This window comes from Filicampus tigris, chromosome 12, assembly GCF_054856515.1.
Source record: "Filicampus tigris isolate MCC_2025a chromosome 12, RoL_Ftig_1.0, whole genome shotgun sequence".
Classification (NCBI taxonomy): domain Eukaryota; kingdom Metazoa; phylum Chordata; class Actinopteri; order Syngnathiformes; family Syngnathidae; genus Filicampus; species Filicampus tigris.
In genome coordinates this window covers 3,538,365-3,565,960 of record NC_141228.1, presented here as the reverse complement: position 1 = coordinate 3,565,960, position 27,596 = coordinate 3,538,365, and the positions used below count along the sequence as shown (strand labels likewise).

At 42.1% G+C, this 27,596-nt stretch overlaps 2 protein-coding genes across 6 annotated transcripts in view; one reads left to right on the top strand and one right to left on the bottom strand.

Moving 5' to 3' along the window:
• rfx2 (regulatory factor X, 2 (influences HLA class II expression)) overlaps window positions 1–9,465 on the top strand; it is a 30,379-nt gene extending 20,914 nt beyond the window's left edge. For all 5 annotated transcript variants that reach the window (XM_086048220.1, XM_086048219.1, XM_086048217.1 and 2 more), the window contains 11 exons: window positions 60–179; window positions 410–528; window positions 664–782; window positions 3,914–4,026; window positions 4,748–4,899; window positions 5,026–5,123; window positions 6,105–6,254; window positions 6,328–6,536; window positions 7,355–7,508; window positions 7,588–7,630; window positions 7,698–9,465. In XM_086048220.1, coding sequence (XP_085904346.1) covers window positions 60–179; window positions 410–528; window positions 664–782; window positions 3,914–4,026; window positions 4,748–4,899; window positions 5,026–5,123; window positions 6,105–6,254; window positions 6,328–6,536; window positions 7,355–7,508; window positions 7,588–7,630; window positions 7,698–7,813 — 1,393 coding nt within the window. In that variant the 3' untranslated portion in view covers window positions 7,814–9,465. The remainder of the gene's footprint in view (window positions 1–59; window positions 180–409; window positions 529–663; window positions 783–3,913; window positions 4,027–4,747; window positions 4,900–5,025; window positions 5,124–6,104; window positions 6,255–6,327; window positions 6,537–7,354; window positions 7,509–7,587; window positions 7,631–7,697) is intronic.
• fcho1 (FCH and mu domain containing endocytic adaptor 1) overlaps window positions 9,296–27,596 on the bottom strand; it is a 50,471-nt gene continuing 32,170 nt past the window's right edge. Inside the window, exons 12-27 of the mRNA XM_086048211.1 lie at window positions 26,508–26,568; window positions 22,996–23,171; window positions 22,808–22,832; window positions 22,136–22,186; window positions 20,884–20,935; window positions 19,298–19,422; window positions 18,115–19,200; window positions 17,893–17,999; window positions 17,217–17,412; window positions 14,703–14,817; window positions 14,451–14,606; window positions 13,031–13,163; window positions 12,495–12,691; window positions 11,521–11,585; window positions 10,187–10,354; window positions 9,296–9,966 (exon numbers count right to left, since the gene is read on the bottom strand). Coding sequence (XP_085904337.1) covers window positions 9,938–9,966; window positions 10,187–10,354; window positions 11,521–11,585; window positions 12,495–12,691; window positions 13,031–13,163; window positions 14,451–14,606; window positions 14,703–14,817; window positions 17,217–17,412; window positions 17,893–17,999; window positions 18,115–19,200; window positions 19,298–19,422; window positions 20,884–20,935; window positions 22,136–22,186; window positions 22,808–22,832; window positions 22,996–23,171; window positions 26,508–26,568 — 2,742 coding nt within the window. The 3' untranslated portion in view covers window positions 9,296–9,937. The remainder of the gene's footprint in view (window positions 9,967–10,186; window positions 10,355–11,520; window positions 11,586–12,494; window positions 12,692–13,030; window positions 13,164–14,450; window positions 14,607–14,702; window positions 14,818–17,216; window positions 17,413–17,892; window positions 18,000–18,114; window positions 19,201–19,297; window positions 19,423–20,883; window positions 20,936–22,135; window positions 22,187–22,807; window positions 22,833–22,995; window positions 23,172–26,507; window positions 26,569–27,596) is intronic.

The following is a 27,596-nucleotide window of genomic DNA, read 5'->3' as shown; positions in this document are numbered from 1 at the left end:
GACGTGCTAATGACCATGATTAGTCTGATGACATGCTTTCGGGCTTTTGAATCTTCCAGAGGCAACTCCAAGTATCATTATTATGGTATCCGGGTGAAGCCAGACTCGCCACTAAACCGGCTGCAAGAGGACACCCAGTACATGGCCATGAGGCAGCAGCCTGTCCACCAGAAACAAAGGTCACCATTCTTTGCTCTCCATCTTCTTCTAATCCATCCTTCTCTGTCTCAAAAAGCTCCTCATGCAACAATGTCTAATTGATGTTCTTAGATGATTGTTTGATTTTCATGCCGTGTTTCTGTCATCGCTGTAATCTGAATCTTGAGATGTGGTGGAAAAATCATCAACTGTAATGTTGATTTTGATTTACTTATTTATTCCACATTAAACCAATATGCTGCTTGTGCAGGTTCAAACCTCTGCAGAAGGTCGATGGAATGCCTGACAACCTGTGCGTGAACTCTCACTGCAACAACACTCCGGAACAATCGGTTGCAGCTCAGAGCCAACACCATCAGCAGTACATAGGTCGGTGCAAGAGAAGATGTGCTCCTGATTATGTTTGCCGTCTACATTTCCATCAGTGGAATATCTGACTTGCATTCAGTCTGCTGTGCAAGTGCATGTGTGAGACAAACAAGTGATGATATGTGCTTCCTGCAGACGCAGCCCACAGCTTGCCCGAGTTTCCCGCTCCTGACGTGGGCACTCAGCCTCTGCCGGAGCGCATCAGTATGAACGACATCAAGAAGCTGCAGACCCTCTACAGAGACCACTGCGAGGTAGGTGATGGCCATACGTACCATCCGCACTCTTTCACGTGCTCACCCCTTTTGCCTAATAATCTCTCAGGCCGTAGTAAATATGTTTCAAGCGCACTAGCCTTTTAAACAATAACAGTTCTGATGTTTCTATTTTGTTGTATTCGAACCGTTGGGGAATATGCGAACGGTTGTTGGGAATGGAATTAATTAAAGACTCCTCCCACTGATGGATACGTTGACTGTCTTGCTCAGGTGCGCTTTGCCCCACAAAGCGCCAATCTTGGCTCCCACCTAACTTATTTGTATTGTTATTGCACTTGCATATAGTCTGCTCATACAATCATGAATAATGACATACAAGTGCCCTCCACTAATTGTTTTCACGTGGTAATAGTACTTGGCAACTCGTGAAATTGACAGATTATTTTTTCTTTTCCCCACAGTAAATACACAGATACACAGTCAATTTCATAGAGTGCATTTTACTCTAAAAAAAACTATATTTGGTCCCAGTCCAAACAGAGTAAACTATTGAGTGTAAATTTTACCCTAAAAAAAAGGCAGAAGTGAAATTTACTTCACTAAGAAATTCTAAGTACACTATACAAGAAGAGTTTTTGAGTAAATTTCACTTCCATAGTATTAATTTATTTTTAAGAAAAGTCACTCAAGGGTTTACCGATGGTGGCTAAGAATAGCATTAATTTGTTGTCATCATGTCTACTATCAGTTGGATTTATGGCATTATAGCAAATGTTTTTAATTTTGCACTAATGTCACTGCTGCGTTTACATTTGTACATGGAAATCAATGTCGGTCCAAATTAAAAGTTTACATCCATGTCTGTGTGTGAACTGCATGGTCATACCTTAACGTTATGCAACAAATTCATAAGGGTTGCATTTCAAAACGTTTTTCACCAAGTACCGCCTACAAAAATATTCGGCTCTCCAAGCACCACCATTGTGTCCCATCATGAAAATACAGAAGTGAAGTAGGCCCAAGTGTTCATCAAAAACAGGGCGGTAGTTATATTCTTAAATGCTGTATTGAATATTGTTAACCACTCTAACATTGGCCGGTGCGAACATTAACACCGTGTTTAAATATCGGGAAAAAAATCGGTACTTAAATGATTCAAATGCAATGTGTCGCACACAAAAGTTGGATGAAATCGAGGTTGTGTTTGCTGTAATGTCTTATTTCACGGATCCGGTCAATGAAATATCGACCGATTTTGATACACTTGATCAGATCGGTGTAAAGTCTAATTGGAATGATGATGAGTGTGTACAATTGTTAATGCTGATATTGTCATTATTGCAGAGCCATCATGCTGCATAATCATGACGGATATATTTCCCAATTGATTATTTGATTTGAACCCTTTCATGCAAAGTGGTCACTACAGTGGACAGCTATATTTACAAGTTGCTTTCGCCTATATTAATTAATCTAGAAAAATATATTTATATTTTAAATAATAACACTAAATCATAATTAATGCGTGTAAGGGTTAAAAATATTTTTTTTAATTTAGATGTGGCAGGGTAAAGCTTTTTTTTTTTTCAGGTCAATTAATTAAAAGGTATCACAATCCAAGACCAGCTGCCTGCTCTGCTCGTTTTGTAAGACTTCATATGATTGCATAATTCAGTGGAGGGCTCCAATCATGAATTTGCGAATTAGCTTCCACCAACCGATGAAAAGGGAAATAATCCGAAACATTACAATCAGCGGGGCTTAACAGACAGGCGCTTGTGTGATTAAAGCAGCCAAGTGCTTTATCGCATTATCGCCGGCCTCCCTTGTCCATCCTCCCCGTGCTCCCTTTGTTCCAGCCTTCTTTTCATCCGCGAGCGGCTTTCAAGACATGCCAATTAACCTTTCTGCGCGCCGGCTGGACATCTTGGTGTCTTTGTGCCGGCCTCCCCGCGGGCCTTTGTGTCGCCTCGTCTGCGGACGGGCCCGCGGCCTTCCGCCTTTGTCCGCCGCTCTCGCGTGCTCTCGCGTGCTCTCGCGGCGCTCCTTGCCTCCATGTGTTGAATGTTCACGCTGCTGACTTGGTTCCCCTTCATTTGGAGTCAACCGTGACCTGTTATCTCATTAGCAGAGCCTTCTCCTTATCCGCCTTTTAAGTTACTTGCACGATAAATGATCATTTTCAATTCATTCTGTCCCCCCCGCACATGGGAGAGTCAGATTGACCGCAGCTGGTCAATGAAATGCATTGAAACGTGTCGGTTTGAGTTAACGTTCATGTTTATGACACAGGCCGCATTCAATGCTTGGCCGTGATCGTGTGCACTTTTCTCCTCAGTATGACTTTTTTTCCCCTTCTTTTTACGGCATGCTGTTTTTCCTGCGAGGCCAAAAACTGCGCGCTCGTTCAAAGGGGGATGGGGAATTCTCCGTTTTTGTTTTGGAGTTCTGTGTTTGACCTGTTGCTGGGGGCAACCATAAACAAGGTTGCCATGGTGACAGCTAAGTAGACTCGAAAACATAGCTTGTGATCGAAGCCTACACTGCTGTGTAAAAAGATCCACTGGCAAGCAGGCGCACGCGCACACACACGCACACACGCGCGCACCCCCCCCACACACACACACACACACTCATTGTACTATTGCCAATGTCTTAACACAAAATATGCTGCGGTATATAACAGCTCAGCAAAAAGATGACTTTATCTATTCCTGTTTACTTTATCCATCCGAGTGTTGTAAATTTGGACGAACAGCGTAATTGTGGTGGCCCACTTGTCTTAACATATGAAGGGAAGGTAACGCGCCTCCCCTAGAGCACATCCTGTTGTGCATTTTTGGCTCCGAGAAGCACAGAAGTGAAGAAGCAAAAGTGCCACAGGTGAGCTGACGTCAGCTGGTTCCCAGTGGCACAGGAATGTGTGGAGATCCAGCTCAAATTGGAATGATGCAACCTAAATGTGACCTTTGGGGATGGTGCCCATGATTGATGTGCTGCGTTCCCGCTGGCTCGCGATGCAACCAGCCGGGGCCCACAGTGAGCGGGAGCTGCCTGCAGGATCTGTGTTGTGTGTCTGGTTGCCATGGTTCACCTCTCAATGTTTCCCCGCGCCCGCCCTCCCTCTTCCTCCCTCTTCCTCCCTCTTCCTCCTCCCCTCCCTGCAGGCCACACTGGATGTGGTGATGAACCTCCAGTTCCACTACATTGAGAAACTCTGGCAGACCTTTTGGTACTCAACAGCGCCATCTAGCGATGGGAGCACCACCATTCCCAACAGGTCAGAGCACACACATACATACACACAGAACAACAAGGCTTGAATTGGGCCTCTCAATTATTTTTGATAAAGCCAGGGGTTCTCGAACTGTTGGGGCCCTTCAACAGTTATAACATTTTAAAAATAAACCTTACCCTCACTAAAAAAAAAAAAAAAAAGTGTGCACTTCATTCATCCAATATGTTGTTGGTGCCCTTTATACAGAACACCAACAGAAAAAAAATGCTGCTTTTTCAGGCGGTGTGAAAGCATTACCCATTTTCAAGATCTGATTTTAAAGCGGAAGTTAACCCAAACATATTTTTTTCCAGACTGTTCCATGCAGGCCCACTAGTCTAAACACGTCATTCTGATTAATATTGCCTTTGTGGAATATGAGAAATCCACCCGTTTTTAGCTAGCTCAGGGGGCAGCCATTTTGTCACTTCTGTCGACTGAAGATGACATCAAAGTTGCGCAGGGCTCCGATGATGACCAATCACGGCTCAGCTTCAGAAAACAGGCGGTCGATTGGTGGTTATCTCAAGCCTGAGCAACTTCAATGTCATTTTCAGTCGACAGAAGTGACAAAATGGCCGCCCCTTGAGATGGCTAAAAGTGGGTGCATTTAGCTGCCCAATTTATATTCCACAAAGGCCGTATTTCAACAAGTGGGCCTGCGTAGAACTTATTCTGATGCGCTCATTGTTCACCTGCCGTGTTTTGTCTGATTGATGTGCAGTGATGATGAACTGGAAGGTGTGCTGCCCAGAGAGAAGCTGGTGAATCTTTGTAAATATGAACCAGTGCGACTATGGATGAGAAGCTGTGATCACATCCTCTACCAGGCCTTGGTGGAGATCCTCATCCCGGATGTGCTGCGCCCTGTTCCCAGTCAGTATAATGCTCCTTAGATATTCTAGCACCGTAAGAAGTGAAGATGTTACTTGCGGTCTGTTGCCATCACTGGGCTCTTGCAAGCAGATTTCATAGATTTCAAACATAATTGTTTTCCTGCAGGCACTCTCACTCAGGCCATCAGGAACTTTGCCAAGAGTCTGGAGGGATGGCTGACTAACGCCATGACCAGCTTCCCTCAAGAAATCATCCGCATTAAGGTGAGTGGAAAACCACTTTTGCTCACGTTCAGCGTGACAGGTGCCGTTCTAATCCCGAGGCAAGAGGCCATTTTACGATCATTTCAAGATGAAACAAGGAAAGACAACAGTATGCATGTTTGTTGACTGATCCCACTCATGTGGTGACACTTTAGTCATACGGTTATATCATTGTCAGAACTAAAACATAAAAACAGTTTACAAAGGAGAAAAGCGTAAAAAAAAAAGTTCCTCATCTTCCCATTTACACTCAAAAGTACTGTATTTTTCTGACTATAAGGCAGACTTTTCTTCACCGTTTGGTTGGTCCCGCGACATGTAATCAGGCGCAGGTGGTATATATTCAAATTAGAGCTCGGACTGGCACCAAACATCCCGGTTCCAGTAGTAGTAGTGATGGGTACCTTTCACATTTGAACCGGTTTGGTTCTGATTTTCATTACCTGGGAATCGATACCGATACTGAATGGTAACAATTTTCAGTCCTTTTGGTTTTGTTTGTGGTAATTCAAGTTGATTTATTCATACCTGTAAATTTGTACGCTTTCGGCGTAATTTGTCAGCCGCAGATGGCAAATCTGTATGGCCAAAGTCAATTTTATCATGTTTATTTATATGCCACCATTTTTTTTTTCTTTTTATGGAGTTGTACTTTGTTGCTACCGCCATTTTGTCGTCTGCTCGCCGCTCTCGCGAGATTCTCATTCTCGTGCCTCGCGATAGTCTCGCGTTTCCTTGATTCCGTCTTCTTAATGTACCAAATATTCTGTATGCTGTTTAAAAATCAAATCGATTGCGTTCAATGGGAAAAAATGTGTTTTAGTTACCCAAATATTTGAAAAAAAAAATGTTACAGCTGTAATTTTAATGCCATGAGACCGTGATATTTTTGCTCACGGTTATGATCGTCATAATCGAATATCAATCCATGCCTGGTTGTAGCTTGTTATAATTTGTGTGTGTGTGTGTGTGTGTGTGTAGGTGGCGGTGGTCAGCGCCTTTGCGCAGACGCTGAGACGTTACACCAGCCTGAACCACCTGGCCCAGGCGGCTCGCGCCGTCCTCCAGAACACGTCGCAGATCAACCAGATGCTCTCCGACCTCAACCGGGTGGACTTCGCTAACGTCCAGGTTGCGGGCAGATCCTTTAACGGTCAGTGGCACGCGGTGCGCTCCCGTTGACCGCGCGTGTCGTGTGGAACAGGAGCAGGCGTCGTGGGTGTGCCAGTGCGACGAGAGCGTGGTGCAGCGTCTGGAGCAGGACTTCAAGGTCACTCTGCAGCAGCAAAGTTCTCTGGACCAGTGGGCCACTTGGCTGGACAACGTGGTCTCTCAGGTCCTCAAGCCCCACCAGGGCAGCCCCAGCTTCCCGAAGGCGGCGCGGCAGTTTCTGCTTAAATGGTCTTTTTACAGGTAACGCTACATTACAACAATTGAAATAAAGATACACTAAAATTCCAATAATTTAATGAATGCCACCAACCATTATTATGAGAATTGACTCATTTGTTATTTATTTTATTTTTTTCACCTGATCTATCAATCGGATTTTAATTCCTTTCCCTTTACTCAAAAGCAGGGCGTTATTTCTTTTTAATTAAAATTTAGTCAAAAGCAGGACATTATTTCAAATTGACAGTGTAGAAAATGCATTTTTAAAAAATGATGTAGTGTGGTGCAGATTAAAAGAAGACGCAGGAGGAGTGTCAAAAAATACTTCACTACTTTTTATTTGCCAAAAACAGGACATCAACTAGTTGTCCGCCACGCACAAACCACTCCACTCCACTTTATGATATTTATGGACGTCAGTCAGCGTTTGTCCGTATCTGTGAATGTTCCTAAGTCAGATAACTCTGAGACATCCTGTTGTCGTATTCTTTTTAGAAAAAAAAAAGAATGGAACTGATTTAAATCTGTAGTAAATCCTCAGAAACAGGCACATTTGTTCAACAAAATGGTCATCCTGATGTGAACAATTGTTTCTTGTCTTTTTTTTTTTTTTCGTGAGTGCAACTTGACAACATTGTCAACTGAGCTTATTATACCCAAGGCGTCCTCCCACAAATGTACCGACATAACGGAAGAAAGCAAGTGCAACAATTTGAAACGCAAAATCGATTTTGATTCAAAAGAGTACATTGAATCAAACAGAATCATTGGACTTTCGAATATATCGTAATACTTATCCTGATACTAACCACTGGCCCCCCGCCGCCTCACCTGCGCAGCTCCATGGTGATTCGAGACCTGACTCTGCGCAGCGCCGCCAGTTTCGGGTCCTTCCACCTGATCCGCCTGCTGTACGACGAGTACATGTTCTACCTGGTGGAGCACCGCGTAGCTCAGGCCACCGGAGAGACGCCCATCGCCGTCATGGGGGAGGTGAAGGAAACTCCGGGTGGCTCCGCTCACGCTGTCGACTACCTTGCTTTCACACTCATTGTTTTCTCCTGAATTTCAGTTCAGTGACCTGAGCTCCATGATGCCATCGCTCATGGAAAAGGGTAAATAAGAGTACCTATGCAAAAGACTATAAAACGTGATTTTAATGAAGCAATTCCCCTCCGTCAGACGTGTCCTTCTCGGACGAGCTGAGCGACTTGGGCAGCGAGGCCGACGTGTCCCGGAGCGAGCCGGCCGTGAAGCGGGAGCGCATCGAAATGAGCCACCCGCTGCAGGAGATTTGAGGCCGGTCCGCTCGGCCCGCCCGTGTACATTGTTCTAGCTAGATCCAGCGGCTGTGATGTCAGTCCTAGCAACATTAACAGTGCAGGCTTTTTTTTTTTTTATTGTATTTTTTTTTTCCTAGGAAGCAATCTCAACTCACAACTGATATTCTCCTTTTGTTATGTGCAACTGTGAATGAGTTGGTGTAGTCAATTTTTTATGGGGTGTGTAACTTTGTGTGTGCAGTGCTCATGTGTTGTTTTTTTTTTTTTTTTTTTTAATTCTTCGGTTTTACTTCAATTAGCTGTGCCATGGTGTCATTTGAGTGCCTTAGATTGCTAACTTGGAACCCATCACTCCAGATGTCAGGCTGTCCTTCAACTGTGCCTCGACCGCACTACGAATGTAATGTCTGCAAACCTCATTCAGACCGCCTTTCACTCAGCTAAAGTGGAGGTGTGAGCGTGTGTGTGTTGTGTGTGTGTGTGTGTGTGCGTGCGTGCGTACTTCTCGTGGCCTCTGCTGCACTTTGCAGCTCACAAAATGAAAAAGACAAAACATGCAACTAATGGACCCAAAGGACCTTACCCTCAGCAACTTGGCCATTGTAGTCATGTGTGTAAATATGTGTGATTATCCAAACTGCCAACATGAAACTAGATCTGCTAACAAGCAAAATACTGCACGTGGAAGAAGAAAACCATCGCTGTCCTGTGAAAAACACTTATCTCCAATTTTGGAAACTTTAACTTTCACTTGAATGTTGATTTGTGTAACGCGGAAACATGAATCAGGTAAAAATAAGAAACTGAAGAAAAAAAAAAAAATGGAGATACCGTAAGTGTTTTTCACATGACAGCGACAAAACAGTCTTAGTATGACACAGAGCACTGAATTGTCTTCGAAGTGAGGACAGAGAGCGCACTGGTAAGATGGAGAGCTTTCCACAGTTACGGTACAAACACTTACAGCAAATCTAGTTGCATTTGCATGCATTTTGGTAATCAAAGGGCGAGTTACTGTGGTTTACCTCACTCGATTTCTCGGGCATGCTCCGGTGGGCTCCGATCTTCAGCGCCCCACACCGCGGAGGCCCATTTGGGATTACATTACAATTACAGAGCGCCTTAGCAGTGGATTACCATTTTACTAAATTATATATTCTGTATATCTTTATTTGATGTAGAAAGTGTGTTCTGTGGCCTCATTTCTCTCCTCAATTGTATCTGAAGAAAACGTAACCGGTTAGACTGCGTGTGATTTATTTGTTCAAAGTATGAAGAGTAGTTCCTAGTTAGAAGAACTATTCTTTGTGTTCACTCAATTCAATATTCGCCCCTACATTCTTGTACTGACTTATTTAAGATTTTTTGGGAAGTGTTCCTCTCTGTCATTTGCCTTCAAGTGTGTTTGGAAAGCTCATTTCTGGGTGTTCTTTTTAATGTTTTGTAAGACTGTTTTAGATCTTTGGCCGATGATTCTTTTTTTTTTTTTTTTTTAAATTGAACTAGATTTCGGTCCTCTTACAAGTATACTGAACCCTTATTTTGTGTATTGTTAAACCGCCACGTTATCTAGCCCAAGGACACATGGTGGTTTGTAAACTGCTTAATTCAGTTGTATTTTGTACTTGGACACAATGTGTAATAATAATAAACTGGTATAAACCAAAGACTTGCACATGTTTTGTTTCTGTTTTTCTTTATCAAATATCACAAATCCTCCTTTAGGAGCCAACAGCAGATACACAAACGTTGCGTTTTTTTTAAGGTAGACAAGAAGTAGTAATCTAACAATGACCCTGTTCAATCATTTAGGATATGCCAGTGACATTGCATCACTTAAAAGTTCAACTGTAGCTCAGAATATGCTTAAGTTATTACTCTACATGCTTCCCTGTAGGCAAAGAGTCAGCTGTAACATTTAGCTTAACTGTCAGTCCAGTAGTACAAAGGGGAGAAAACGAGAGAGAACCTTTCCTCCGGGAAAAGATGATACAACACACAAGTGAAAACGAAGAGACTTGGTCCTAACAGCAGTAACACTCTCACAACTAAGTGCTTGTGGTACTCTAACATGGACTGCTACGTCCAGGTTGGAAACTTCTCAGAACCTCCAACAATGGTCCCACACTGGGCCTGTGTTCACAAGGTGCAGCCTGCCATGTACTTTCCTGTCGAGCAAACAGTGGAGAGGAAAAGTGCCAAAATAAGTCCCATTTGTTATTTACAGTCCACACATATATACTGTCTGAGAAGGTAGTGTATCCATCCAATTGGTAATATATCTTTGAACACTTTGGTAGTGGTTTGAAACTGTTCGGTTTTCAGAAATCAATTGATGCATACTTTAATGCAAAGTGGCAGCAAATGTATGAACCATGATAGCGTCACCTGTGGCAAATCTCTTCTTGACGAGCGACATGCGGTAGCGGCTGCCGACCAGCTCCACGTCCATGCCCGACAGAGAGGCCCCAGAGCCCACAAACTGAACGGCCAGGCTGGGCGGGGGGCCGCGAGGGACCTCCAAACATTGCCAGCTGGCACACAAGGTCCCTGAGCCTGAGAGACGGACGGAGAGAGACATGGTGCACAATCTCGTTAGATCTGATGAAGACAGGTTTTTATGGCCCCGACATTTCCTCTCAATTGTCTTCTCAGCACGATATGTTACACCACTGCAAACTACAACCACACTATAAAACACACAGCTGAACTCCCGTGATTTTCTAAACTGGTCAATTTGAGCCACAACATAACAGGAAGCTTAAAAAAGATTTTGACTTTTGTTTCATTATAAAATAGTATTAACAATATTAATAATTAGCACAATAACGATAATAATGTATACTTATTGTTCTGACTAAAGTTTGGACTTCGTAACATTTATACATATACATATACTGTGCATATATGATGCCAGTCATTATTTTCTTTAAGATAAGTGCACCTGACATAATACACATCCTACACTATTAGAATAAACAGACCCCCCCAGATGCTCTTAAACGGTTGCCAGTGTACCACGTTTCCAGTTAGAAGCCCCTCACATAAACATGCCTTTGCCACAAAAAACAAACAAAACACACACACACACAAAAAAAGACATTGATAAAAGCTGTTTTGAAAGTGATTCATGATGATAGCTTTTAAGGAGCGGCTAAACATCTGCGTTGCACGTGGGCGTCTGCGTAAAGATGTCCACACACCACAATGACGCGCAGAGGAAGAGGCAATTAAGGGAAATCTGAATGAAGCTATCCATCCATCCATCCATCCATTATCGATACCGCTTATCCTCGCAAGGGTCACGGGCGTGCTGGAGCCTATCCCAGCTGATCTTCGGGCAGTAGGCGGGGGACACCCCGAATTGGTTGCATCCGCACTCACAATCACACCTAGGGGCAATTTAGAGAGTCCAATCAACTTACCATGCATGTTTTTGGAATGTGGGAGGAAACCGGAGTACCCGGAGAAAACCCACGCAGGCACGGGGAGAACATGCAAGCTCCACACAGGGAGGCCGGGGCCGGGAGCGAAGCCACGACCTCTGAACTGTGAGGCGGACGTGCTAACCAGTCGACCACCGTGCCGCCCTGAATGAAGCTAATGAAATGGAAAAAAACAACAACACGCAGATTGGATCCGGGGGAAATGTAAAGCTGTTCAATTTCCTCCCTCTTAGTTCCTGTCCTGGTTCAGTGGCTGAAGAGAAAAGCAGCTCTGACCTTTGCTGTGGTTGGTGGGCGAGAGGTTGGCGAGCTTCCACAGCAGACGTTTTTCCTCGGCGTTCCTGCAGAGGCACAAAAACACTCGCTGACTCTTTGACCTTCTCCCCTTGGTCGTCAAGACGCCACGTTGTCATCTGCCGACGCTATTTTTAGCTTCTAGAGCAGCCCTCAAAACAAACGTACTCAGCGGCTTGTCCAAACGCTCACAGCTACGGGTCAGCATGTTGACGCTTTGCAGCGCCAACTGGGATTCTGCCACTTCCTGATCACTATTGCCAAAAATTCATTTTTAATACTTGGCCGCAACGCAGACTCAAGCGAACCAGGGACGGTCTATCGATGAAACTGACTGGGCATTTCCTGGTGTTTGATAAAAGCCTACATTTAAGTCGAAATGATCTTGCAGATGATGAAAGCGCTGCACCGAACCAAAGTGGCAAGGAAAGCAAAGGGCTGTAGGACACGTCACAGCATGTCGTCGTAATCCCACAGATCGAATTATGCTCTCATTATGATGCAGAGCCGCACTTCATCACTGCAAGGGACACAAATTACTTTTAAATGGACAGATGGGCCAGCTCAGTTTTAATGAGTTTAAGAAATGAAAAGTCAAATATATACAGTAAACTAGTTATTTTTTGGAATGAAAAAGACATTCATTCTTCTATTTGTTTTATTTAAAATAATTCTATTTTCCATCCATCCATTATCTATACCGCTTATCCTCACAAGGGCAAATATTATAGATAAAAAAAATTAATTTTTACTAATGTTTTAAAAAGAGTATTCATAATAAATCAATTCATTAGACACTTATTGTAATGTGATAGATGAAAAACCAACCCTAAACAAACCTTATTTTTATTTTAGTCAACAGCATGAGTGCCTTTTTGTCTGAGCATTCACACATCAATAAAGTCATGTTTTTCTTTTTTCGCTTCAATTCTCAGTGCCCGGCGGTGTTGGCTCACCAGGCGGCAGGCGGCTGACACTGCAGGTCGGCCGCAGTGTGGTCCAACTGCAGCAGCGCCTGGACAGCGTTGAGCTGAGTGGACGGCGCCGTGACGGGGCAGCAATGGTAGTCCAGGGACACCCGGGTCACCGTGCCACTGCGCTGGCACTCCGCCGACAGCAGAAGAGGAGCTCGGGCTGGATCCTGAGATGACACCTGCACGCGCATTAACAACATCGGTATTTGCCGCAAATATGATCCAGAACATTACTCAATGCAAAAGCTATAAAATGCTATGAGACATTAGATAGGAACAGCAAGAGGGCCTGTTCTAAATGTCCAGTGAGATGAGCTGCATTGTACTAGAGGGGCTCCTAAACATGAGAAAGTCATGTCGGCACGACACAGTGTACTTCCACAGTCAACGACAAAACAATAATTAAACGATATCAATCAATACTGAGCTGCTCCTAAAAGCAGAATTGTTGATACGGAGGCCACCAAACTTGGCTGCCAGTCAGTGCGAAGCACAAGGAATTGGAATGTGAGCGTGACCTGATACTTGAGCAGTCCAATGTTGTAGTAAGAGGCTTGGGGGTTGAGTTCAGCTTCCCGCTGCAAGTAAACCTGCAGTGCCTGCATGTTGAACCAGAAGTCTCGGGCGTCCGGGTCACTCTGAGATGGATCACTGAGTGCAGATAGAGACTGTTTGTTCTTAGCCGCATGATATGACAAAATGCATAGATCGTCATTTACGGACTAAGCAAACCTGAGTATGAGCCCGCACCCACTCAATTAAAAACGGAAAAAATAATTGTACATTACAGTCCGTACTTGTCTGCAAAAAATGGAATATTTACACAGAAATTTGCTGCATACTATGCCCAAACCTGCCCCACAAGCTTTCTTCAAAAGCAGCTTTTTTTCTCTGTACTCATATATTATCCAGCCCTCGGATTTGCTGGTATGTGAAATACTATCCGCTTAGTAATATGAAAAATTGGGGTTTCATATACTCAGACACAATTTTTGGTGTAAAGAAAAGTTTTCTTATCTTAATAACAGTTTTGTCTGTCATAACTTTGGCTGCTCAACAACAATCACTATGGCCTGCTAGTTGATTTGTCCCGAAAGGCACCTTGAGGAACAAGGACACAGCCGTAAATAAAAACATACGTCTTAACCAATGTCATGCTTTTGTTTAAAAGTGGGTTCACAACGGCAGGAAGTATTCTCAAGTCTTTTCCCCCCACGTTGGCATTTTCACAACACTCTCACCTCAGTAAACATTGGAGATGATTGGCGCATATACGGGTTTTTTTTTTCTTCTTCTCTGCTTCTGTGACATCACACGAAGGGGCTTGGTCTCACATCGGGCCACACCTGTTTCTCTATGTCAGAACTGTCGCCGCTTCCTGATGTGAGACCAAGCCCTCTGCCAAATGGGACACGCCTTCGTTCTCAGGACATAACCGAGGGATAAGGGCTGAACGCCCAACCAGTCGACACAGAGCCCAAAAAACAGTGTTTTGTATCTAGTTTATCTTTCTGTATTGTTCATGTTAGAGTCAGTCTCGTTATGCAGATTGGCATGCATGTGTGCGCTGATGAGAGAGGAGCAGAGAGAGCAATGTGATGTCGACCGATTGACAAAAAGAAGTGCTATGCGGTTTGTTACTGAGAATTGGAAAAGGCGTGTGGATTTGTGATTTTGACACTGATCTGGTCAATTACTGGAGCTTGGTTACTTGAAAAGTCTATCTTCAATAAAGGTTACAAAAAAAAAAAAGTTTGCGCACCCCTGGTCTAAGGAGTAGAACTGGGATTCGCTCTAAATGTAATGGTGGCATGAAGCTTATTAGCCCATAAAAATCCATATATTAGCCACATCACTGATTAAGACACTGGGTTCAAATTGTGTGAAAAAAAGTATTGGAAATTACAGTCATTAAAAAAAGAAAAAACACTAAATAACCTGAAGAGAAGCTTCTGGTTAGGTAAGAAGTGGTCTATTCTGGAAATGTTGACCAGTCGGAAGCTGAGCACAGGGACGTTGGGGTTTGCTGTGAAAATGCGGGTGATGCCTGCTGGGAAGGACATGGTCAGGTCGCCTGTGATCTTCACAAGACACCTACAAAAACAACATGAGGTTTTTTTTGTTTTTAAATGAACAGCAGAGAAGATGTAAGAGTCACATCATTTCCATTGAAAGCAACATCAAGCTCACTGATTCTGTTGTCCACCCTTGAAGTAAGCGTTGATGTACTCGGTGATGGCCGCTGCCACGGGCCAAGCCTCCTGGGCGCTGAGGGAAAGTGGGCTGGGGCCTCGGGAGAGGTGCACTTTAAACGAACACATTCGGTGTGAGTCATGTCGCAGAATCACATCAAGTGCGTCATGGTAAAAGCAAGTTATAGGAACACTTGGCCGATTAAACTTTCTTAGTGACAGTCAAACAATAAACATTTTTCCCACTCAAAGATGTATAGTCGCTACCCTACTTTGCATTGAAATTTGCATTGCAAATATATGCGCTACATTAGTTCAAGTTTTGTTCCCAACATTTTTACAGATTTGATGTTTTGCTGCAAACAATCTTAACAGAACAATTTGTTAACTAACAAAAAATGTACATCTAATAATAATCGTAGCAATAGAAAAAAATGGCGACTTAGAACAGCCTTTTGGAAAGTAACTTGTTCATAAGAATGGTTGTGTCTGTATGTAGAGTAAATCAAATCCATTTTTTTCCTGATGGTTTATGTACCTCACTGTAGATTCATATCCATGGTGAAAGTATTAAAAATGTTTTATTACATGAGAGTGTGTCTGTTTACTTTTGTTCTTGCGCACTGATCCACTAAGTCTTACTGTTACTGTTGTATTTTAGTCATTAGTGATCCACGACTACATACAGGTGGGTGCCAGAAAATTAGAATATTGAGGTTTCCCTCAATAAATATTATTTTACACAATATACAATAATTCAATATTTTGATTCAAAAAGTCAAACTTATGTTATATTATTTCACCACGCACAAAGTGAAATATTTCAATCCTTTATTTCAATTTAGATTTTTAAGGGAAATTTGAGGGATTTTTTTTTTTTTCAATCCAATGTTTCACAAAATTTGAATATCATGACAAAGTTCAACATTTTAGGCTTCCCGTGTCCCAATCTCGTCAGCGCAAAATGATGGTTAAATGGTCTCAATCCGGTTTAGTAGGCTTCAGAAGCATGGGGAAGACTGCTGACTTTGCAGATGTGTAGAAAACCATCATTGACTCCCTCCATAAGGAGAAAATGTCTCGAAAAGAAATTGCAAAAGAAGCTGGATGCTCACGGAGCAGGAACCACTGTACCAAAGTACATGAAGAGAGTGTTAAGAAGAAGGGGAAAATGTATCCGAAAAAGGTGCACGAGTGACAGGGATGACTGCAGCCTTGTGGAGGATTGCCAAGCAACGGCGGTTCAGAAATCTGGGGGAGCTTCATCAGAAGTGGACTGAGGCTGGTGTCAAGGCATCAAGAACCACAGCATAGAGATGTCTACATGACATGGCTGTAGCTGGAGAATTTCATGATTCAAGCCACTCTTGAACCAAAAGCAATTGTCAAAAGCGTCTGTGCTGGGCTAAGAGGAAAACGTATTGGTTTGTTGCCCAGTGGTCACAAGTCCTCTGTTCGGATGAAAAACAATGTTGCATTTCATTTGGAAATCAATGTCCCAGAGTCTGGAGAAGCACAAAAGTCAAACTGTTTAAAGTCCAGAGTGAAGTTTCCACAGTCAGTAATGGTCTGGGGAGCCATGTGATTAGTGGGATGGTCCAGTGTCTTTTATCAGGTCCACAGTCAACGTAGTTGTCTACCAGGAAATTCTGGAGCACTTCATGCTTCCCGCTGTCGACAAGCTTTTTGGAGACAATGATTTTATTTGCCAACAGGATTTGGCACTTAACCACAAAGCCGAAACTAGCAATACCTGTTTTAGTAGCCATGGAGTAACACTGGATTTGGCCAGCAAACTAAACCGACTTGAACCGTATTGAAAATGTATGGGGTATTGTCAAGAGGAAGATGAGGGAACAGAACCCCCAAAAATGCAGGCGATCTGATGGCCAATATAAAAGCAACTTGGGCTACAATAACACCTGAGCTGGGCCAAAGGCTGATCACCTCCATGCAACGCCACCTTGATGCTGTCATTAATGCAAATGGTGGCCAAACAAAGTGTTCAGGGCATATTACTTTAATAGACTTTTCAGAAGGCCACCATTTCCAAGATCCTTTTTGTTGGTCACATGAAATATTCCAATTTTGTGAAACACTGGCATTTTTTTGGTGGGTCTTTCCGCAATAATCATCAAAATTTAAACTAAAGGCTTGAAATATTTCATGTTCTGTGTGGTGAATTAATATAACATACAAGTTTTCCTGTTTGAAACAAATTATTGAAATAAATGGACTTTCCCTCGATTTTCAAATTTTTGGCATGCACCTGAATATCGTTGCTGTCCTATGAAAAACATGGATGTTTAATTGTGTCATTTTTTAAAAAAATCATGTTAATGGGAAGTCCGTAACGGTGACACCCCATTAACGTAAAAAGAAAAAAAGAAAGAAAAGATAAAAGAAAAAAAAAATGAAGATACGTGTTTTTCACTTTTGATGCTCCCATCTTGGTGAAGAATCCATTTCTATGCTCTAAATGAATCAGCAGCAGAGATTAAGACTTTCTTACATTGTCTTGGTGGGTGGTCCTGGAGCGGGTACGGCAAAGGCGAGGCTTGTCCCACCCTGGCGGGGCTGGGGGCTCGGTTCTGTCCTCCCCATTCAATGTCCCTGGATTGAGGCCCCCACTCACTGGGGCTGGAGGACGATGAGGAGGTGAGGGAGGGGCTGGGCTCCGGCAACGGCGAGGAGCACAGCGACCGTGACTGAGGACAAGAAAGGGTCCACTTTAGGCGGACTTGAATGATACACATTGGGCCTGTAACAATGGACCACATTGTAAGGAGATCCAATACGACAACATTTTTACAATTTCGGTTGTAGATATGCAACAATAATTTCCTGTATAACCTCTCTGACAATGTCAAGGAATTCATTGGTATCTTTACAAAATTGGAGTTTTTAATACAGCTCTGTATTAGATTGTGTAGGTGTACCATGTATTGTGGCTAGTGAGTGTACTGTATATGATACATAGCTTTAGCTTAGCGCCCTACACTACATAAGACAGACGTCCCTCTGACCAATCATTAAGAGTAAGATATGTCAGAAAAAATGTCCATCTTCTTACATCTTAGAGCAAGACGAATGGCCTGTTTCACATCAACAACAGGCAAAACAAATAATGTATTCTACCGTCTATGACAAAAACATTGATTGATTGATGGAAGAAGCTGCACACTTACTCTGTCAGTGCCGCTGAGTCGACCTGAACTCTTCTTGGTCTTGTTCGCCCTGGAAAGCGTAGCTGTGACCACGTCAGCTGATTCGTGTCTAAAGTTGTATTTGGTACCTTACAGACACACAGAGGGTCTTGAGTCTCGATCATACAACGAAACAGGAGTACATTTTTGTTTAAAATTGTAGTTCCTTTTATATTTATGATATAGGTCCAGGAAAATCCATACCCTTGTGAGAGATGATGCTGCACGGCAGCGGGGTGTTGATGTCCAGACAGTCTTGGTCTTTGTCCGTAGAGAAACAAAGATCCTCCTGCGGGCCAGAGTGTCTCGTGAGGGGCGGAGCGTTTCTGCGAGGTTCACTCTCTGATAATCGATGTTTTCTTCTCTCTGCTACAGAATCACCCTTTCCTACTCCTCCTTCACTTGGTTTGGAACTGCTTGGCTGTCCTGCCTGTCCAGAGGAGCCCTCGCTAAACGGGTTATGTAGAGAATTCCAATGCACAAGATCCTTCTTTGGCTGGGATTGGGACTGAAAGGATCCTGGGCTGTTATCAAATGCTAGCCTATTGCTGTTGGTGATGCTACCAGTGCTACGTGGGATTATTCCTCCTGTCGCAGTCAGTGATGACTGGTGGGTGGGGCTGCCAATCATGGTGATTGCAAAGGGGTCATCAGAAGAAACTGGCGGCGGTAGGCTTCGGTCTCGTTTTCGGTCTCTGTTTTTACGATTAGATGAGGTGGATGAGGAAGAGGAGGAAGTTGGGGGCGGGAGCGTCTTGATGTCAGCAACAGGGTTGGAGAACGGGTCCCCTCGTGCCTCTGTGACTCGTCCTTCCTTGGTTGGGCGTGGAGGCTGGCGTGGCCAGGCGTCAGCTAGGTTGAAGTTCTCCTGCGTGACATTCCTGTCAGAAGCAGCAAAGAAGGGATCCTCGGGAGGATGTCTGCAATTCCACACCGCTGACTCCATCTCCGATGAGGGGAATGATTGCTGGAAAGCAGGGAAGCGCATGGAGGAGGAGGAGTCCATATCTGAGGGGAGTCTGCAGGAACGGGAAGGACCCATGGACCAGGCGGTCACGGGGTCATCCTTTGGATGAGGACTTTGAGCAGGGGAGGGGTCACGGAAGACTGAGAGGAAAGGGTCAGCAGGTCGCCCTCGTGTTTGTGTCTGTTCTTTGCTTTGTGAAACAGGAGGCCACGCCGCCCAGCCCACCGGCTCAGGGGAGGGACCGAGTGGCTGAAGGGACGGTGAGTCAAGACCTGAGTCCTCTATGTTCTCCGGTGAGGAAGAGTCTGATGAGAAGGCAGCGTCTGACGCCAAAAAAAAATAAAAAACAGCAGTTCATGCACTACACAATGGGTAGAGTGTTCAAAGTAAAACACCAAATATGTTTATTGTTACTCTTACATTCAGAGGCACCAAAGGAACTTTGTTCTTGGAGCTGTTCCCGACCACTAAAGCTTTTGAATTTGAAAGCTGTTTCAAGAGGCGGCCCGAACAGGCTGTCGGTACCAGATGCTGTAGAACTCAACCTGTTAAAGAGAAAATCATTCAGACAGTCGTTGATATTGGTTTAAAAGGTTAAGACTCTTAAGTCCCCTTAAAGAGGAATTTGAGTCAAAAATTTTCTTTACAATACAATATAGTCTAGTCTGTATTCCGATTAATATTGCGTTTGTGGAATATCAATTAAGCAAAACAAAAAAATCACTCATTTGTATCTGCTGACATTTTGCCATTGCCGTCAACTGAAAATGACATCACAGTACCTAAGGGCTCAGATAACAACCGTCACAGCGTACCTCTTTTCTGGGTTAGGTCATGTTCACAAGCTGAGACAGCAAGTTGTGAAATGGCCGCCTCCTGAGATGGATAAAAACGAATAGATTTTTCTGCTTGATTCTTATTCCACAAACGCAATACTAACAAGAATACCATGTTTACACTCGTGGGACCGCATAGAATATATTATTGTAAATATGTTTGAATAGACTCCATCTTTAAGAAACTCCAAAGGCCGAGGGTGCTTGTTATGTGCAGACAGCCTCTCCAGTTTTGTGCATGTTCACATGATCGTGCCAATGCATGTGCATAAATCTCTGGCCTGTAAGTATGTGGTATGTATTGTTTAACAATGTATAAAAATGTTCTTCGTTCCCTCAGGTTAAAAAAAAAGGTGTGGAAATAACCTATGAAAAGTACGTATTTGGAGTTACTTATTGACTACTTTCTTAGACTATACAAAATAAAGAACAGAACTTTGCGAACCAAAGTCATCTTTATAAATGCAAGAAATTCCTCTGCATCATATAATGCTATGGGCATAAAAGGAGGGAAACTTGTGTGTGGCCCCCATCCTCCCCTGACCATATTAAGAACCTTTGAAACATCCTTAAAGTGGAAGTCAACCCAAACAGTTTTTTTCAACAATATGATCTATATTAGTCGAAACAAGGCATTCTGATACTTTGGGGCTTTTCTCAGCAATTTTTAAGAAAGATTAAAAAAATAACTTAGATCAATTAATTACAGATCATAATTAATTAATCTCTCAATTTTTTAATCTATTGACAGCCCTAGTTAGAATGTAACTTGACCTATTAAGATATTTTTGATTGAAATAGTTTCTGATTTCAGAAAATACAACCTCCTAATGCTGCAAATTTGACGAATGACAATTTTCAGTTCATTACAACCTATGAAATGTCTTGAAACACTGCTGAGCATAATAATTTGGAATACTGCATTTGAACACAAACTACGTTTTTATTTTTGAAAGAAAAAAATTATATCGTTGGGAGATTTGTTTATAAACATTCAACTTATTCTCTAACATCTGATAACTTCAAAATTATGCATGATGTCCATTTGCGTAGAGTGTTGATAAAAACCACGGGAAGAAAAACATAATTTGCATAATAATTTGGAACACAATGTAAGCAGACCAAAAACATGCAAGAACCAGATGAACCAAAAGGGGCACGACATCTCACCTGCTGTGATCAGGACTGGAAGTTGACCTGCGCAGGCCCTCCTGGTCACCATCTATAAGTACAACACACTGTGACTCACCAGCAAAAATGTTCAGAGCACGGAGGGGATGACAAGAAGTTGGAGAGAAGACACCAAGAAAAAACAGCCACGTTGCCAATAAAGAAATAACAGCCAATAGCCACATCAATAACCCCAACCACAACTGTTCCCTCCATCCATTGTCATCAATGCTTTATCATTAATCTGGACACCTCTTGATTTAAATGAATGCCTCCCTGCTACTGGAGTGCAGCAGCTTAATGAAATCTCAAACTACAGCCAAAGCTGTTGGCAGCTAGCAAATATAATATGGCGTGAGATAAGAAGGCGGCTGTGACGATTGGGAGGTGGTCCGTGCAAGGTCAGCCAGTTGGCTGCACAAACTCATTGCCAAAGTGATGCTTGATGAGGTTTAGTGAGCACTTTAATTCACAGTAAATCATGGCTGCAAGTTGCAACTAACACTGTACTTTAATTATCCAAATACAGTACTCCTTTCCTGTAAAGCCCTATTTCTCTGACATTCATTGCAAAAGTATACAACACTTGCAAAGCGGTGGATATACAACAAAATTGTACAAGTACATACTGTACAGCAGTGTTTTTCAAACTTTCTTGAGTCAAGGCACATTTATCTAATTGAAAAAAATCCCGCGGCACACCACCAGCTGAAATTGTGAAAAACAAAGCTTATTTTAACAATATAAGTGTTATAGTGTATTGTTTATACAAGCATTTTTTAATATTGAAGAATGATGTTATATTACCACACCTTGAATAGGAAATAAATAAACACAAAGAGAAAAGTATTTTATAATGTTTCATATTGATACTTACTCAGTGTGAAACATGGGCCTGTTTGGATAGACATGTGTGACTAATTTGCTTGTCTCTAAACAAAGACAATTAGCGACCTGCTGCTGCTACCTGCTGGTATGGACGAGTACTACAATGTAGTAAAGACATGATTACGCTGCCAGGCGCTAGACCGCACAGGCACACAAATTAGATAATTTTCCACGGCACACCTGACAATATCTCGTGGCACACTGCACACAGTTTGAAAAACACTGCTGTACAGCACATAAACATATTTAACTTCAAAAGACAGAGTACCGGTGTTTTGATTTTACACATTTTTTCTTTGGTCTAGCGGCGAAAGCTAGCAACAAAATACATAACAGAGAAAACAGATAAAAGAAAAAAAAAAACCTCTAGGGGAGGTGCCTTCATCATCCGTACGTCCACCTGTACTCGAGTTTCCTGTGAAGACAAACATTCAGAACTGTGCAAGATTGCAACATTGTTATCTAACCTTTGACACACATACAATCCCCTCCAAATATATTGGAAAAGTGAGGAACATTTCTTTATGCCTTTTCTTAAGACTGGAAACATCTGATTCATCAAAGGATGAATAAGAGAAAATCAAAATCACTCTATAGACTAGAACCTTATAAAGTTGGCATTTTAGTAGCTCAAGAGGAAATAGAAGGGAGTAAGCTTGCAGCATTCAGGCTGCGGTGAAAAGAATGTTGGGTGATGTAAACGGGTCGCATTTGCGGCAGAAGGATTTGCGACTAAAATACTAAGTCTTTATCATGGTATTCAACTTTGAAGTCTTTCAGTACTATACTATTTCTCACCAACAAAAGTGGTGTTTAATTATAAATAATGCTAATCTCCTTAAAATAAGCAGATCCAGATGCAAATACGTGCTATTAAATACTGAAATGTTGATCTCTAAACCAAATCTTTGCAGTTTATCGCAGAAATAAAAGACTGACTTCACTGTTCCAAAGCTTTGGTAGAGGACTGTATCCTACAATTGAGAACTCTTCAGGGATGACGAGACAGTCTAAAAATAAAAATAAATAAACTTACTAGAAAGATGCCTTTTGACATTTGCCTGAAAGACAAGGAGGAAACTTAGAATCCTGATGTTTACATTGTTGTCAGACATAAAACCAAAGGTACTTTACCATTTTGCAACATTGACTTTTTTTTTTCCAATTAACTTTTAGGCTCATTCTCTTATCCAAAGCCTTAGAGATCACTAATGCATACTATACCCCTCTGTTGGGTGGCAGGGTAAGAGTCCCAACAGTAGCTTTCAGCTCCTTCTCACAGGCGGCACCGCTGCGGTTGCTGTTGGCTACTGGTCTGATCTGGATTTGGAACTTCTTGGGTTCATCATCAAAATCGGAGTCACTAGAGTAGAAGTTGTTGTCCTTGTCTTTAGAGCAGCGTGATGAGGAGGAGCGTCAAGGAGAACCCTCATAACACATGCTTTAATGCTTGGTTTGGTCCATGTAAGGTTAAAAAAAAAAGTAAAAATACATCTCATAGCATGCACAGAGTACAATGACTGTTGAGCACATGACAATAGATCAAGAAAAAGAACTAGTAAGCTCAGTTTATACTGCCCACGTTCCTGTATTGGGACAGAGGCCTTGGAGAAAAGGAACAAATTAGATTCTCGGCGAGTTTGATTAAATCAGAGAACAGAGAAGATGCAGGAATACAGAGAGGTCATAAAACAGGTGCAGATGAGTAACAGAGGCAATAGCACATCAGAGCATGTGTTGTAGATTTTTTTTTTTTTTTTTTTCAAATACAAACCACTTCCTGTCTCTGTTTTGACTCCTTGTCACATGAGGCTGTACTGTGTCTAATGAGAAAAGGCACAGTGACAAAGACAGCAGTTGTTATCTCAAGACTGTCAGGACAAGGGAGCGTTAACAACGATAAACGGACAGAGATGCCTGGGCATGAGTCAGATTTAGTACACTGTCAATGCTAGCGTGAAGCACTTTGTTTAGAATTTTTCATTTGGATTTAATGATGGTAATGCACACATTAATTTGAGATAATTAGGATCGAAATTTAAGTACCGGTAATTGTTTCACTCAACAGTCAATGAGGGTGTGGCCGTTTTTGTGAATATCTTTACCTCTGACCTCCTAATTGCACTCAATTCGAGACATTTCTATTGAGCCTAGGAGTCTGCTCAGTCAGATGAGGTCTAATTAAGTGAAAACTGCTTGCTGTGTGCGTGTGACGTGTGAGAGTCATGTTTGTGTAATCTCTAAGACACATGGGAAACTATAGGTTTAGTTTGAATGAAATGATTTGTATTTGACAACAAGATCCTGTGCTGTGATATGTTTTGTTTGAATGCGAATTAGGAATGTAGCCACCCATAGAAAACCTACCCCAACCCTAAATACATGTGGACAAAATAGTTGGTACACCCCTGTTAATGAAAGAAAATAAGAACAATAACAAAATGCATAATAATAATCTAATAAAAAATCAAACAATGAAAATCAGACATTGCTTTTGAATTGTGGCTCAACAGAATTATTTTAAAAAGCAAACGCATGAAACAGGCCAGGACAAAAATGATGGAAGCCCTCGAAATGATTGAAAATAATTTTGACCATTGTTGACATGTTCAACTAATTATGTGTCTCCTCTAATCAACATCACGGGTGTCTTCAAACTTGTTAGCAGTCAGTCGGCCTATTTAAAGGGTGACAAGTAGTCACTGTGCTGTTTGGTGACATGCTATGCACGATACTTCACATGAACTGGAGGAAGCAAATGGGAGTTGTCTCATTAGATTAAAAATAAAATTATAGACAAACGCGTTAAAGGTAAAGTCTATAAGACCATCTTTAAGCAGCTTGATGTTACTCCTACTTGAGTTGCACATCTTCAGAAACGTAAGATCAACGGGACGGGAGGAAGAAAATTGAGGACAAATGGAAGAGAAGGATGATACAAATGATAACAAAAGAGCCTAGAACAACTTCCAATGATATTAAAGGTGAACTCCAAGGTCAAGGTACATCAGTGTCAGATGGCACAATCTGTCATTGTTTAAGTCAAAGTAGACTTCATGGGAGATGACCAAGGAGGAAAATAAACCATTTTTTAAAACGCCAAGCTGCATGTTGACAAGCCGCAGGGCTTCTGGGAGAATGCCGTATGGACATACAAGACAAAATTTGAACTTTTCGGAAAGACACATCAGTGTTCAGACACAAAAATGAAGAATTCCAAGAAAAGAACACTATCACAACTATAAAACATGGAGGTGGCTCTGTTATTTTCTGGGGCTGTTTTGTTGTACCTGGCACAGGGTGTCTTAAATCTATGCAGGGTAGAGAGAAATGTGCTGCCCAGTGTCACAAAGCTTGGCCTAGCAGGTCAACAGGATAATGATCCAAACCATCGCAAAAAACACCCAAGAATGGCAGAGCAAAGCAATGGACTATTCTGAAGTGGCCTTTCAGGAGCCCTGATCTACGTAATTCCTATTAATCATCTGTGGAAGGAAGTGAAATATGCTGCCTGGAGAAAGCAACCTTCAAACCTGAGACAAGTGGAAAAGTTTGTTCAAGAAAAGTGGGCCAAAATATCTGCTAAGAGGAGCAGAAGTCTCATTGAAAGTTACATAAACTCAAGGGTACCATCATTTTAGTCCAGAACAGTTTCGTTTTTTTTTGGTTTTTTTTAATAATTCTGTTGAACCAAAATACAAAAGCAATATTTGATTTTCATTGATTAATTTTAGTATTTTTTTAATTTACTATTTGTCCACGTGTATATGAGGAGGACAGGCAAATGTAGGAGCTGGAGCTGACATTTGGACATTTAACCTAAGAAAAAGCATACTTGCTGTTGCTAACCACAACTCGAACGTGCTGCTAAAGAGTAATATTATTAACCACAAGTTGCAATTCCTTGTATGTGTATGCTGAGAGAGCAAAGAAATCATGTGTGTCATCTTCCAAACCGCTTATCCTATACAGGGTCGCGGGGAGGTGCTGGAGCCTATCCCAGCCGTCAACGGGCGAAGGCAGACTACACCTTGAACTGGTCGCCAGCCAGTCGCAGGGCACACACAGACACCGTCACTGAGCGGGAATCGATCCCACGCTGCCCGCACACAACTCAGGCGTGTGTACCACTACACTATCAGTGACCTCGAGAGCAAAGAAATACATTAATAAACTACTCTCAATTAATACTATCTATTACCCTCATATTCAACATCCATCCATTCTCTGTACTGCTTATCCTCACTAGGTTCACTAGGTTGCGGGTGTGCTGGAGCCTATCCCAGCTGACTTGGGGCGAGAGTCAGGGTACACCCTGAACTGATTGCCAGCCCAGATTTGAACCCACGACCTCTGAACTGTGAGGTGGATGTGCTAACCAGCTGTCCACTGTTCCACCCATACACCTATAGTACGATGCAAATACAAACCTGGTGGCTCTGAATCTGATCTGTTCCTTGTCTTAGAAAATATATAATAATAACAATAGTAATAATAATAATAACAACAACAAAATAAAATTAAATAAAATACAAAAAGAATTTTCACCAAGTGAAGCTGGGACATTTGGAGATGCTTTTGCAGAAAAATATTATACTCCAGCATTCACAAAAAATAATTATTGACTCGGCCACATAACAAATTTCTATTTTGAAAAAAATAAAACTTCAATATCTAATATCATTAGTTCATTGCATGTCCAAATTACTGGAGCATTTTGAGCAGAAAAAGGATATCATTCTGAGTGCTGTCGGCTCGGATTACAAATCCTTCGTCATCTACATCAAAAGGTGAATTCTGCAAAACACAATCCAATGAAATTTAAAACAACAGCTTGATAAAAATATAATAAAGCAGAGGTGGGAATAAGTCACATATGTTAAGGTCACAAATAAGTCAAATCAGAGTTTTAAGCAAGTTCCAAGTCACCGTGGGAAGAAAAAAAAAAAAAAATGAATCACGCAATTCAATTCGAGTGCCACCAAATTTGTGTCACCATCAGATTTAAAACTACATTTGTTGTTTTTGATGCCAATCTGTTACCCAAATCTAATTAGTGTGTGTAAATGGGTGAGTGAAAGGCATTCACTTTGGGCACTTTGTAGGTTGTCACTTTTTGAAGTTGAGAGAAGTTGACATGCATTAGTTTGTGGGGGCGCTGCCACATCAAATATGGCAGAGACACTCACCACCAGAAACGTACTCTACATAAAGACTTTATGCCAGAAATCAACTTTTTGAACTCTATGTATTGCAGTGATTTTCGACAGTTTTCCAATTGTTGTTTTAGATCAGTCTTTTCCTACTCTTGGCCGTACGACAATATCAAGCGTATTTGTTTGAGATTATTATTAGAAGTCTTTTAGTCTTTCCCTTGATGTGACACAACCAAAAAAAAAAAAAAGAAATGAGCTCTAACAAAACCGGAAACTACAAGCAATCACGGATGCAGCATGGACGAAGAGGAGACACCAGCAAAAACCCGACACATGAAGGAAAAATTTGAATTGTGGTGAAAAAAAGTGCCTCAAGAATCTAGTTGTAGTTTTGTCAATAGTGACCCTGCAAAATTCACAGTCTTTGTAAAATCTCAGTCTGAGACTAGGCTGTGACTGAAAACTGTATAGCTCATGTTTAAATGCGAGCAAGTGTGAGATGATAATTTTCCAAAGGTCTTTTCCAAAACTTCTCAAAGTCCTCTGATTTAGAGGTAGCTTTTAGTAGCGCTTGCACCAGTTCTTGCACCTAATATTGGCTTGCTCTTCAGCAGTCTTGTGCCGTCCTTGAATGGTAATTTTTATGCACGAGAGCCCTTTGCACTGAAG